The 14,955-nt window shown below is 40.4% G+C and overlaps 1 protein-coding gene across 1 annotated transcript in view; it reads left to right on the top strand.

The window, feature by feature from the left end:
• The first annotated feature begins 1,530 nt into the window (after nucleotides 1-1,530).
• The window catches only part of PLB1 (phospholipase B1), a 121,617-nt gene continuing 108,192 nt past the window's right edge, over nucleotides 1,531-14,955 (top strand). The window contains exon 1 of the mRNA XM_030311818.1: nucleotides 1,531-1,585. Coding sequence (XP_030167678.1) covers nucleotides 1,531-1,585 — 55 coding nt within the window. The remainder of the gene's footprint in view (nucleotides 1,586-14,955) is intronic.

The raw sequence follows: 14,955 nt of genomic DNA, 5'->3' as shown, positions 1-14,955 counted from the left end.
GGGCCCAAGTTGAGTGGGAACCTGTGACTTTTCATTCAGTCCAAGCATCAGGGATGCTTCTCAAAGCTGCTGGTGGCATGGAGCTAGGAGGGACTCCTGTTGTCGTTAGTAGTGAGACAGCAGCTTTGGGTCTCTTGTTGAGCTTGTGGCCAATTAGTGAAGATAGTAAGTGTCCAATGGTCAGGAACATCTATGCCCAAATGGCCCTTGCATACCCCTCCTCGGGTGTATTTTCTTCTTCCTTCTCTGTGCATGCTGCTCTCAGCCAGACTCTGGAACCAGCCTATGGCCAGCTGGGCCTGTTGTAGCAGTGGCCATACACGCCTGATGTGACCTCATCACATCACATACGGCTCTGAGGCTGAGGCTTTGGCATGGCTAAATCAGTGGTCACCCACAAGTCACATTTTATTGAGCAGATGAGAAAGGAAGACAATACCTTAATAACAGAGAGCCAGGAACAGAGGGCCGCCCACTTAGACTTCACTTTATACTCAAGATAACCAACCTATAACTGTGATTTTAAACATACAGAAAAAGATGTCAGCAGATGAAGACCAAGGCTGAACAATAGAAACCAGCTCCAGGTCCCCAAGCTGGAGTTCAGAAGTCTGGCTCTCAGCCTTGCTGCCATAACTGTGGCCAGAATGCAAGGATGATTTACATATATTTGGCCATGTTACCCAAAGGCGAATGTTACTTGATATTTGTGGAAAATATTTAAATTTCACCCCCAAGGATATTTGTCACTGAGGCTTTAAATCCCGACTCTGTCTGCCCAGTTTAGACCCTGCCCAGCATTTCAACGTCAGTCGCCCAAAGCAAAATGCTAATTCTGTCAAATGCATTCCAAGGGCTCACCTCTCTGGCTTGTATCTCTCAATTCAACTTGCAGACAATCAATGTGTGGCGTGCACATCACTCTAACACCCCCCGCCACCCATGGCTTTGGAAGAGAGGGACAGAAACAAACCTTTCTGGATCTTGTAGACTGGGGAACTCAGCTGTGCTCCTCAGACACTAAGAGATGTCACATTTGGAGGGGGCTTTATGGTTTACAGTTGTTACTAAGTACTTTCACTCAATTTGTGGCTTTTATTTCCATGGCTTACAGCTGAAAAGCTAAGGCCACATTAAGGGACTCACCCTAGATCTCACAGGTGTGGTTAATCTGAGATTCCAGCCCTGTATTTCCAATCCTAAGCTCCTCCCAGCCTGTCAGTGCCTGATTTCTGGATGCCTACGATTCTGGGAGGCCATATAAAGGGGGCTATGTGGTCCTGGTCTTTTGGTGCCTTTGTCTAGAACATGCTACCCATCTTTGACCTATCTACCTTGAGAAATCTTCTGTCTAAATGTTAATATTTATCATTTACAGCTGGCCACTGCACCCTTTCAAAGGTGAACACAGTAAAATTTATGACAGGTGTACTATCAGACAACAGAGGAGAATAAAAGCAGGAGGAAGTGTGGCAGCCTCCACCTGTGCAAACCATTCATCCAAGGCTGGGACACCTGGACGATTCTGGCATGGGGCTGCAGCCACGCATCTTCCTCCTGGGGCTGCTGTTGCTTCTGGGGCAAGGTAAGTCTTCCTTTTGCTCAGAGGGCAACTAATGGGTCAGCCTGCTGATGTCCCTTGTTGCTTAGAGCTTGAGAGAGGAATACCTCTTTTTCATGAGCACAGAATGCACAGGTTAGACCCAAGCAGGCTGGAATGCTCAGATTCAAGTGCCCACAGCTGTGAGGCAAGAGGCAGGTCTGGGGATAGGTGAAAAGTGCTGATGGGTAACAGTTCTGTGGTGCAGAAAAAAGCCGTCGGTAGAGGGAGTCACAAAGACCCAGGCTCTAGTTCTCTGTGTTGTGTGGCCTTGGGCAAGTTCTAGCTCCCTGGACCTTGATTTTTTTTTCTTTCTTTCTCATCCTTAAAATGGTAGTACTACTATTTACAGGCTTTGTTTTGTTTTTGCTAAAAGGAAAGAGGAAGGTAGGTTTCAGAAATGAGTGGGCTACTAGTCAGAGCTTTGGATTTCTCCTGAACTAATGATTAGGAGAAGATTGTGCCTCTGCCACATCCCCTTTGCCTCTCTTCTCCTGACCTCTGGCTCCTCTTTGTTTGGAAAGCCTTAAAGATGATTTTTTGGCCTCTCCATATGAGAGGCCTGGGCCCAGAGAGGGAAAGCACTTTCCCTCTAGCCCCCAGAGGTCTGGCTGGGGTCCAAGCACCAGTCTTGCTGCTTACCTTGGACAGGTTTGTTACCCTGTCTAATGGAGGTGTGTGTGGGGGGGGGGGGGGGGAGCGTGGTGCTCAAGGGTGCAGGGTATGAGGCAAGGGGAGGATAATAATGCTTGCTATGCTTAATATCCAGGGTGATCATATTTTCCTGATTGCTAAATGAGGCAGAGGAGCTTTTTCCTTCATGTTTGATCCATATGAATTCCTCTTTTGTGAAGTGCCTATTCAAGTGTGTTCCCATTTTTGTATAGGTTTTTCCTTTTTTCCCATGATTTAAGGGGTTTTTTCATACATGCTGTGCACTTGCTCTTTGTGGGTGACAGGTACAGCTAATGTTTTCTGAACCTTGTCTTTCTGCTCTCTTTATGGAGACTTTAGACGAGCAAAATTCTGGATTTGGGGAAAATAAATGAGGATGACCCAAACGAGAAAAAATGGAGGCAATTCAGAGGTTGCTGAAGCAGGGAAGGCAGCAACATTCACTTTGGGGAGACGCCAGCGCAGGCAGGGGTGTGGGAAAGCCTGACAGTGAAAAGGGGAAGGACTCAGGTGTGCTCTGACTGGAAGCTGTTGCCATGGGGAAGTTGGAGGCGGGCTAATGAGAAGCGAGGCATCTGACATGATTCATTTGGGGAACATATGTGGCTTTCTGTGGTTGGTCCTGAGTTGGAAGCAGGGACAAAAAGTAGGGAAGCTGCAATCGGGGACCAGGTCCTCACTGTTCTAGACTGATGGCTGCTGGGGTGGTGGTTGGGTTTCCTGCTGGTGTGCTGGTCAGAGTTCAGTTTTATCAGTCGTCTGGCTGTTGTCAGTTTTGTGTTCTGTCTCTTTATTTCTAAAGTTTTCGATCTTATACTCTGGTTTCTCTTCAGATCATATAAATATTTCACCTTTTACTAACATTTTTAATCTTCATGGTTTGTGCTCTTTGGGTCTTATTTAAGAACTCCTCTCCTGCCTTGAGGTCTTGATGATATCCCATATCTCCTTCTAAAACTTCATAGATTTTCTTTTCTCATTTGGGTCTTGAATTCACCTGGGATTGGTTTTTGTGACTAGCGTAAGAGAGGAACCGACTTTTACACACTTCTTTTTGTGCAAATACCTAGTTGTCTCCACACTATTTATGGTGAAGTCCATGGTTTCCTCACTGCTGTGAAGAGCCCTTTCTGTTCATATGGAAAGGGCTCAGATGTGCTTGCATCAGTTTCAGAACTCAGCTTTATCTATCCATTTGTCTGCCCCTTTGCCTACAGCACATTGTCTCAATACTGCAGCTTTATAGTAAGTTTTATTATTGGAGGAAACGGGTCTTTCTATTTTTTTTCTTCTTAAAAATGACTTGACTTTGAACTTCCATATACAGTTTACTTTCTGTCAATTTCTACCCCTCAAAAAACCTGTCGGGATTTTGATGAAAATTGCTCTGAATTCTATGAATCAAGTTTGGGACAACAAACATCTTTACAATATTGAGTCTTCCAAATCATGAGCATATATTTAGATCTTCTTTAATGCCTCTTGAAGTTTTATAGTTTCTCTGGTGAGGGCTTGTGTATGTTTTGTTTAATTATTCTTAGGCATATGACCTTTTGTTGTCTGAATGGATTTTTAAATGTTTGTTTTGAAAATGTTTATTTGTCTATGGAATTGATTTTTATATATTGATTGTGAACCCAATTAAGTTCTTATAAATTTTAATAAGTTATCTGCATATTCTTTTGGATTTTCTATATACACAACCCTGCCAATAATGACAGTTTTGTTGCTCTCTTTTCAACCTATATACTGTTTCTTTCTTTTACTTTTCTTCCTGTGCTGGCTCCGCTACAATTTTTCATGGAAGTGATGTTTGGAGGCATCCTTATTCCCAAGTTCAAAAAGAAAGTGTTTAACATTTTGTCAGTATGTATGGTATATGCTGTAGGCTTTTCTGCAAATACTCTTTATAAGACTAAGCAGTTCTATCTTGTTACTAATTTGCTAAGAGATTTTTAAAAAATCATGAGTGGATATTGGATTTTATCTAATATTTTTTTCTGCACTTATTGAGAAGATTATATGATTGACTCCATTAAATTTGCTATTGTGATGAATTGACTTTATTATTTTATTCATTTTTTTCAGTCATTGCTTATTAGATTTACTGTAGACCACACATTGTATTTACTTACCCTGCCTTTTCCATCTCTTTTAGTCTAGTTCTTTAGTCTCCTGGTTTGTCCTTTTGTGTCGATGAAAACTTTAGGCTGGCTTTTTGTGTGTATGCACTTCAATTTGGATTTGTCCAAATTGGTGGTTTTTTTTTTTTGTTTTTTGTTTTTTTTTTGCTGGAATCAGATTAAACTCTCTGGGAAGAAATAAAAAATAGATCATGTTTTGTCCTTAAGGTATTGCATTGGGGGATACATGTGATGCTGGTAAATACCCTAATTGATTGTGTTAAGTTTGGTAATTTGATTAAGGTGTGTCTGCCAGAGTTCTCCCTTGTAAGGGTGCCTCCCCCCATGTGATTTATAAGTTATCTGTGAGGAGGAACTGTGATCCTATGTGACCATTCTTCTACCCAATGGTTTTCCCATCCACTGATGATTCTTGCCTGAACTGAATATTACCAGGGTGACTGTAATGTGGTGATTTTAAAATGTCTCTCATTCCTTCTAACATTGTTAGTTGGCATTCCCCCATTAAAAAAAATAAGAGATTCTCTTCTCTACCCCATTCTTATTATGTTTTATCTTTTTAATATAAAATAGATTTATGGGTTCTTTTATTATTTAAAAAATTTTTAAATGTTTGTTTTCAAGAAAGAGAGACAGAGAGACAGAGCATGAGGGGAGGGGCAGAGAGAGAGGGAGACACAGAATCTGACACAGGCTCCAGGCTCTGAGCTGTCAGCACTGAGCCTGACATGGGGTTCGAGCCCACAGACAGGGAGATCATGACCCGAGCCAAAGTCGGACACTTAACCAACTGAGCCACCCAGGTGCCTCTATGGATTCTTTTATTAGTCAGCGTGGTATAATCCATTCAGGTTGCTATTCATTTCGATGCTCAAGGAATTATGGATTTGGCCAGTGAGACGCCTTCATACTGCCTCCTGTGTCCCCATCCATTTTTAAGCACTTTTTAGTTTTATGGAACAAGCCATTCCAACTAATCCTGTATTTTTCCAATCTCAGCCATGCAATTAGCCATTTCTTCAAGGTTCCAATTGTTGGGGGATTTTATTTAGAAACCAAGATTAGGTGCTAGGGGTGTTCATTGCTGCTGGAGTTATGTCCAAGCTCACCCAGTGGACAGAGCTAAGAAGTACAGTTTCCTTTTTAAAAAATAAATGTATACAAATGATCTCTAGGTAGAATTAGCCTTTTATCTCCTTCCCCCATTTCAGATTGGTTTTGTCCTTCTTTCACAGTGCAAACCAAGGTTACAAAAGCAACAATAAATCTTTTTGTTTGCTGAGTCTTGTGATACAACATAATATTGGAGCTACTCTAATAGCACCAATGACAATAGCACCAATAACAATTGTTTCTTGCCATTCTTTTTCCTTCGAGTATATCACACTCACGGTATATAATCAATATACTTAGTTCAAAATCACTGGGATTAATTCTATTTCTTTTGTTCTCACTGTATGGTTATCTATCGGACACATAGTTAAGTTTGTCTCTGTATTCAGTTATAGTGTTTCTCCCATTCTTGTTGATTTTAGTTTATCTTTTGAATATATAGAACATTAACATGGTTCAGAAGTCAGAACTATGAAAAAAGACACTCAGAGAAGTTCCATCTCCTCTAGCCTTTCTTTTCTACTTATTCATGTAGATAACCAATTTCATTATTTTCATATCTTCACTATATTTCTTTTTGCAATATACTTTATTTTGTCTTCCTTCTTGCACAAATGATAACCTACTGTATGCTTTTTTGTTTATTTTAATTTTCTTCACCTAATGTATCCTGAGATTATACTGTATCTATTCAGATCTTTTTCATTTTTTTCCAACTGTAGACTATTCCACTATTACCGTATATATTCAACAAGTCTCCTGATGTGGCCATTAGGTTGTTTCCAATATTTTGCTATTATAAGTAGTGTTGTCGTGAACAATCATGTGCATATGTCTTTTTCATGTTGTTGGAGGTAGAGCTTAGGATAAGTTCCTAGAACTTAAGAGTCAAAGGGTAAACACACATAGTTTTGTTGGATGTTGCCAAATTTTCCTCCGTAAGGATTGTACCATTTTATATTCCCTCTGGTAGTATATAAATAAAATGTCATCTTCTCCGTAGCTTGACAATATAGTGTATAGTCAAGCTTTAGAACTTTTGCAAAGGTCACAGGTGAGAAATGGCATTTTTAGTTTAATTTCTCTGATTACAAAGGAAGTTGAGTATCTTTTCTTATTTTTAAAGACCATGTGATCTCAGGTTCCAAAAAAGTAATGGAAAAGGTTAAGTCCCAATGTGCTAGCACTTTTCAAGTCTCTGCTTGCAAATGTTTGATAACATCCCATTGGCCCAAGCAATTCATATGGGCAACCTCAGGTTTAAGTGGAAGAGAAATAGACTTCTCTAGATGGAAGGAGCAGCAAAGTTACATTGTAAAGTGACACGCATCCACAGATGCGTATTTGTGACCATTTTGTAATGGTCTACGTTCACTGCTCTTTTCTTCAGGGTTTTTAATAGCTATTTTTGCATGTTCATTTTGCCAAATGAACTTTAGAATCAATTCATCTAGCTTTGGAAAAAAAATCCATTGGCATTTTTATTGAAATTTACTTAAAATTAAAATGAAACTAGGCTTATCCAGAAGTATTTAATCTTTTATAATTATTATAAGTGTTTTTTATTCTCTTCCACTATACTTCCAACTGGGCCAGCTCATATATTGATATATACAAAGGCTTTTACATTTTGCATGTTAATTTTATACTTTCTATCTTGCTACATTATTATACCTTTTGAATTAGTTTTATCGTTAATTCTCTAGAGCAATTATACACCCATATCATTAACAGATAAGAGTTTTCCTTCGTTTCTAATTCTTCTTCCTGTATTTATTTTTTCCTAATTGAATTGGCTAATATTCCAATACCATATTAAATAGCAGCGGTGATAGTGGCAATTCTCACCTTGTTCCTGACCTTAGTAAGAGGTAAATTTCTCCCTATTCAGTTGGGTGATGGCCTTTGGGAATTATCCATACATGCATAAATACACACACTCACACACGTGTGTGTGTGTTTGCATTAATGAAATATCCATAAATTTCTATTTCCTTGAGTGTTTTTATCAGGAATGAATGTTAAAGTTTGTTGAGTGTCTTTTTAGCATCTGTGGAAATAATCTTATTCCCCCCCTTAGATTAGTTATTATTTTGAATTATATTAATAGATTTGCTAATATTGGGCTATCTGTGCATTCCTGGAATAAAATCGAGTTGGTCATGGTATATTTTGTCTTTATATACCACTGGCCCTAGAAAACATGGATTTGAACCATGTGGGTCCACCTATATCCAATTTGTTTCAACAAACTTTTGGAAAATTTTTTGGAGATTTGTGACAATTCGAAACAACTCAGAAACAGCATAGCCTGGAAATATCAAAAACATTAAGAAAAAGTTAGGGATGTCACAAATGTGTTAATTCTATGTAAATACTAGTCTATTTTATTATTTACTACCATTAAAATGTACACAAATCTATTATGAAAAGTTAAAAATTATCAAAATTTACACAGAGACCATACATTATCTTTCCATTTTTGATGTCTGGTATTCATAAAACATATACCATCTAGAGTATTTTGTATCCTTTAAGGCAATATTGATGTTAAGTACAACAGATAATTCATCTTGTAAACAGATGATGTAAACTTATGGATAAACACAAAGCTCTATACATGTATTTTCTCTTATTAACATTTTCTTTAGCTTGCTTTATTATAAGAATACAGTATATAATCCATATAAAAAACAAAATATGTGTTAGTTGACTATGTTATTGGTAAGGATTCTGGTCAACAGTGGGCTATTAGTAGTAAATTTGGGGGGGAATCAAAAGTTATGCATAGATTCTGTCTGTGTGGAGGGTCAGTGCTCCAACCTCCAGTTGTTCAAGGGTCGACTGTACTGCTGGATTTAGTTTGCTAACACTTGTGTAGGATTCTTTTTCTTACATGTTCATGAATGAAATTGAACTGTCATTTTCTTTTCTCTTGGTGCCCTTGTTGGATTTTGATATCAGTGTTCTACATTCTTGTAAAATGTATTTGGAAGTGTTTCTATTTATCTTTCTTTTGAATAGTTTTTAATATGAATGGAATTCGTTGTATCTGGCTCTCTCAGTCAGTAGAGCATGAGACTCTTGATCTTGAGGCCACAAGTTCAAGCCCCATGTTGGGGGGTAGAGTTTACTTAAAAAAATTATATGAAATATATGAATGGAATATTGTCCTTTACTTGGTAGAACTCACCAATAGCCTAGAATATTATATTTTGCTAGATTTTTGACTACTGACTCAGTTTTTTATTTTTTTAATTATTTTTTAAAATATAATTTATTGTCAAATTAGCTAACATACAGTGTATATAGAGTGCTCTTGACTTTGGGAGTAGATTCCCATGACTCATCACTTACATACAACACCCAGTGCTCATCCCAACAAGTGCCCTCCTCAATGCCCATCACCTATTTTCCTCTCCTTCCACCCCACCATCAACTCTCAGTTTGTTCTCTGTATTTAAGAGTCTCTTATAGTTTGCCTCCCTCTCTGTTTGAAACTATTTTTCCCTTTCCCTTCCCCTATGGTCTTCTGTTCAGTTTCTCAAATTCCACATATGAATGAAAACATGATATCTGTCTTTCCCTGACTGACTTATTTCACTTAGTATTATAATCTCCAGTTTCATCCACGTTGTTGCAAATGGCAAGATTTCATTCTTTATCACTGGTGAGTAGTATTCCATTGTATATAGAAACCACATCTTTATCCATTCATCAGACCAGCCACATTTGGGTTCTTTCCATAATTTGGCTATTGTTGATAGCACTGCTATAAACATAGGGGTACATGTGCCCCTATGAATCGGCACTCCTCTATCCTTTGGATAAATTCCTAGTAGTGCTATTGCTGTGTCATAGGGTAATTCTATTTTTAATTTTTTGAGGAACCTCCACACTGTTTCCCAGAGAGTTGCACTCGTTTGCATTCCCACCAACAGTGCAAGAGGGTCCCCTTTCTCCACATCCTTGCCAGCATCTGTTGTTTCCTGAGTTGTTAATTTTAGCCACTCTGACCTGTGTGAGGTGATATCTCAGTGTGGTTTTGATTTGTATTTCCCTGATGATGAGTGATGCTGAGCATCTTTTCATGTGTCAGTTGGCCATCTGGATGTCTTCTTTGGAAAAGTGTCTATTCATATCTTCCCATTTCTTCACTGGATTATTTGTTTTTCAGGTGTTGAGTTTGGTAAGTTCTTTATAGATTTTGGATTCTAACCCTTTATCTGATAGGTCATTAGCAAATATCTTCTCCCATCCCCTGACTCAGTTTTTTAAATGGTTATAGAATTATTCATATTTTTATTTCTTATAAGTATGTTTTGGAAAGTTTTGTCTTTCTGGGAATGTGTTCAAGTACATGTTGAAGTTTTTTGCATAATTTTTAGAGAATTTCTATTGTTATCTCTTTGATATCTGTAGCTTCTGTAGTTATGCCCCCTTTTTATTTCCAATACTGGTTATTTGTGACTTCATCCTTTTTCTATGATTCATCTTATCAGAGGTTTGTCTACCTTATTAGTTTTTTGAAAGAACCAACTTTTGGCTTTATTGATCTTCTATGTCATAGTTGTCTGTTGCTGCAGAGCATGTTACAGTAAATCATATTGACAAACAGCAACCATTTTATTTACTCACAAATAAGTAAGACATCAGCTGGGACATCTTGTCCCTGTTCCACACGGTATTGTGTGGGACTGACATGGCCGATCTAAAATGACATGTCTGTTGACTTGGTACTGGGGTGTGTTGGTCCTCCTCCACATGGTCTTTCTAGGAGGACAGCCTGGGCTGGGTACAGAAGTACCTAAATGGGCAAAAATAGAACCCACAAGGCCTCTTAATGCCTGGGCCCAAGAGTCATTTCTGCTGCTTCTATTGGTCAATGTAAATTTCAGGGCCAGCCTAGATACAAGGGGAAGGAAATAGACTTTACCTCTTGTGGGGAGGGGTGGCAAAAGTCACATTGCAAAGTGGCCTGCAGGATGGGAGGAAAGTTATGGTCCTTTTTGGAAAAATACACTACGGTCTAAATTGTATGTTTTTTTCCTGTTTCATTAATTTCTGTGAATTAATCTTGCATGACATTTATAGTCTTTCTTGAATCTATGGCTTGATATCTTCCATAAATTTTGAAAATTCTCAGACAGTATCTCTTGAAATACTGCTTCTACTCCATTATTCCTGTCTTTTCCTTCCATGGTGCCAATTAAATGTATGTTTGGTTGTCTTTATATACCATGTCCCTTAGCCTCTATTCCAACTGTACCATCTTTTTGTATTTCTAGAAAATTGCTGCATTCTGAGTAATATATTATGACACATGTCCTAATTTATTCATTCTTTCAGTTGTGTCTAATGTGCTGTTAGACCTGATCATTAGAGGCTTTGAAAATATTTTTCAAATATAATTTACATGTATTTCTGTACCAAACTGACAGTGTTACTTTTAAAAATAATTTTGTGTTTCCGTGAATAGCCTCAAATTTTCTTTTCCACCATCTTGGATCTGTTTCTACTGTATTTTTTTTTTTTTCTGCTGATTCTTACCTCTGGATACTTTGTTTCTCTCTTTGCCTAGTTATTTTTTATTGTGTGCAGCTCAGACTCCTCCAAGAGTTATTTGTAGACTCTTCGGGGCCTAAAATGAATATGACCGTATAAATGTAACTCTGTCGAGCACTGGGGACATTGCCATTTGAGTGTCACTTCAAGCTAAACTCACAGCGTGAGGTTCTCTAGAACAGCCAGCCAAGCGCCACACTAACCACTGTGTATATATAACAGCTTCCACTTAAGAGGGATATACTGTTGGATGCCTGAGTGGCTTGGTTGGTTAAGCAAGCATCTGACTCTCAGTTTCAGCTTAGGTCATGATCTTGCAGTTTGTGAGTTTGAGCCCCACGTCGAGCTCTGTGCTGACAGTGTGGAACCTGCTTGGGATCCTCTCTGCCCCTCCCCCACTTGTTCTCTTCCTCTCAAAATAAGTAAATAAAAACTTAAAAAAAAAAAGAAGAGGGATAGACTATTATCCTCATTTTACAGATGAGAAAACTGAGACTCAGAAATTAAATAACTTCCCCAAGATCATCTAGCTGTAAGTACACGAGCCAGAGTTCAGTCCTGAGACTGAGTCCTGAGTCATGGCTTTTTGCCACCACCCTGTATTACAGGGAGGGAAGAATCATAATTCGGTTTTATTTAAGCTTTGAAATGGGCTCAACAAACAACACACGTAGAAATAGGTTCCTGTTCCAAAAGTTTGGGTGTATAAAACTGAAACATCATTATCTTAAAACTGCAATTGGCAAAAGCAAGTTGGCAAGAAACCACCGTATCTAATAAAGTATAATTTTTGCTAGAGCTTCATTTTCCTGGAATGGGTCAGCAGTTCCCTGGGAGACTGTCAGGCTGGGGAATGAAAACTCTTCGCCTTGGTAATGCACCTGGGTCAGGCCTGTCACTGGTAAGCCAAAGGTAGGAGCAGGTGAGGAAAGGAATACCTCTTTTCTCATTAGAACAAGTACAGCCAGTCAATGTTTGTTTTACAGGGACCTAGAGTCGTTCCTGGAGGTTGCCAGCCAAGCCTTCTAGAAATCGTCTTTCCAAATAAGAGTAGATAGCAACCCCGGAGAGCTTTTGGTAGTCCAGGTTCTTCTAGTTATTGACGAGAGAGGAGTGGGGACTTGCTCAAGTCCCATAGCCAGTTGGTGGCCGAGCCATCCTTGGAACTCTGGTGTTAGACTCTCTTCTACATCAGATGCCTCAATCCCCATCTCCACCCCCTGCTCCAACTCACTTGCCTCCAAGTTCCTTCTGTGAGCCGCACACCCAGGTAAGGGATTCTCTCTGGGGGGACTCAGGAGCCATACTTTTCCTGGGCTGTCATCTGTACCTTGTAGTTTTTGAGGACTTTATCGTCAATCATCCTTTTCATCAAGTTGCATTTTTGCTACTGTCAGTTAACTGTCTGAGCGCTCTTCTAAGAACCCGAGTTGAGCTGAGCCTGGCTGGGAGATAATAAACCAAAAGAAGGAACCCTCAGGAGAGAGCTTATTTGCATAAAATCACTGGAGAAGAATTAAGTACCAAAATAGGTGAAGTAGCTGTAATGAAAGCAACAGGCTTCAGAGAACTGAGAGGTGAACGTGGGCTGGAGAAGTTTCACGTAGGAGGGAAACTCAGCGGAGCTCTGAAAGCTGTGTGGGATCAAGATAAACACAGGAGCAGGGAGGGCATGCAAGTTAGGGAGCAGCACACTCAGAGATGAAGTCGAGGTTCCTAGTGCAGGGAGCAGGTCTGCTGATCCGAGGGCAGGGTTAGTGTTGGGGGAGGAATTTGAAATCCCAAGACCAGAACAATAGAGATTATCATAATATCTTTTGGCTTAAAGAGACTTCTAAAAGAACTATTCCCTTTTTGTTTTATTGTTTGTTTGTGTGTTGATTGATTTATTTATTTATTTTACATGAACAAAAACTGAACCCTTGGGCAGGTCAGGTTAAGTGACCTGCCCAAGGTCACACAGCAAGCCTAGAATTTGGATTTGCTATCGTGGGAAGTGGGGAGCTATGACAGACTCTTCAGCAGGAGAGTGGCCTAATGCAAGTGGTATTTTGGACAAGATGAGTCTGCCAGCTTCAAACATAAAAGGTCATGTGTGGAAAGAGGCAGCACACTGGTGAATTTGTGTGCCTGGCTCCTAGAAAGAGGCCCTGCAGGGAGTTTGCTTGGTTCTGGGAAGGCCAAGTGCTTTTCTTTTAGGCACCTGTCTCCTCTTGTGTTCTTGCATCTCAGTGGGAACAGTGGTCCTTAGCCCATGTTCTCTTCTTCACACTAGAACCTCCCAGTTGTCTCTGGAAAGAGACTTTCCTGATTGCGGGGGAGGGTGGACCATGAGGCCCCCGCACAGCTCCCTGAGATTCCCCTCCTGTTGGAGCTCACTAATAATTGCTACGACCCCCTGTCCACCTTTGAAGGTCCCCGTTAAATCTCTGACTGGAGCTGGGAATGATTGTGGAGGGTATTGGCATGGGAGGAGTCAGGGCCCTGGCCAGCGGTTCACCTTCACCATGGCACCCTCTTCTTCGGGTTGTTCGTCCTGGCTCTGGGCCTACCTCGATTGTTCCCATGAGGAAGGTGAGGAAAACCTAATTGACAAGCAAAGCCTTCCTCGTCTCAGGTCATATAATGAGCGAAGGGTAAAACCTTAAGTCAACTGCGGATGTGCTCCCTCCCATTCAAACTGCTTCCTAAAGACTTCTTCCCTCTCCCCCGACACAGGGTGTATGATGTTGGATACTGGGTGGGCATCAGGAGGTGGAGACAGGAGGGTGCACTGGTCTGTGTCTGGGATGGAATCTGTAATGGGTCGTGGTGTCCCCTGTGGTCATCAGCACAGGACACGGAGTATCTAGAGAATGTTGGTTTGGGACTTCCCAAGTCATCTCTAATGTTTTTTGTAGTCTAATGTGTCATCAGACTAGAGGATGTGTCTATCCAAAAAGTTGTGACCTTGTTAATACTACTATCATTCCTTGGCATGCCTGATGAAAAATTGAGATTGATGAGTTAGGACAGCCAAAAAAAACTGGTCTTATAGACATGACAAAAGAATAAATTTCCACATGCCAGGAACTCAGGCTATAGAGCAACACACACAACAAGCCCTTTAAGAACATTCTTTTAAAAAGACTTTGGTCCCAAGGAAAGCATATCAGATGACATTAAGGAGAATCAAATTCCACATCATGGTCTTTTTAGTAACTTGCTGAGTGATCTTCGGCAAGTTTGTTAACCTCTCTGGGTCTTAGATTCCTGAGACATTAAATGAGATGATATCAAAGATCTGCCCATGTTGGCCATTCTAGAATTCTTTATTATTTTTTTTATTGTTTATTTTTGAGAGAGACCTAGTGCAAGTGAGGAAGGGGCAGAGAGAGAGAGGGAGACACAGAATCCGAAGCAGGCTCCAGGCTCTGAGCTGTCAGCACAGAGCCCAATGTGGGGCTCGATCCCATGAACCGTGAGATCATGACCTGAGCCGAAGTCGGATGTTTAACCGACTGAACCACCCAGGTGCCCCACCATTCTAGAATTCTAAGACAAATGTTTAGAGGTTAGTCTAGCTACCCCAGAAAGATTCTCTAGTCCTCACTGTCCCCTTCTACTGACTATGGCATGTGACCTGAGGGAGAGATGCTGACATCTTGTGACGCTTGGCGCACAGGCGGTCCTGGTGTTGGAGCAGCAGCCAAGCATGACTTGTGGTTTTTGACTCCGCTCCCACAGGCAGTCACGTGTGGTGCCTCCTCCCAGGTCAACAGCATTCTGCAGGCCCTTGGGTGTACATGGGATAAAGTGCTGCATGCAGGGACAGATAATCCCAGAAGACCTGCTTACAGCCCAGACAGTACAGGGGAC

Source organism: Lynx canadensis, chromosome A3, assembly GCF_007474595.2.
Source record: "Lynx canadensis isolate LIC74 chromosome A3, mLynCan4.pri.v2, whole genome shotgun sequence".
Lineage (NCBI taxonomy): Eukaryota > Metazoa > Chordata > Mammalia > Carnivora > Felidae > Lynx > Lynx canadensis.
This window is presented reverse-complemented; position numbering and strand designations above follow the sequence as displayed.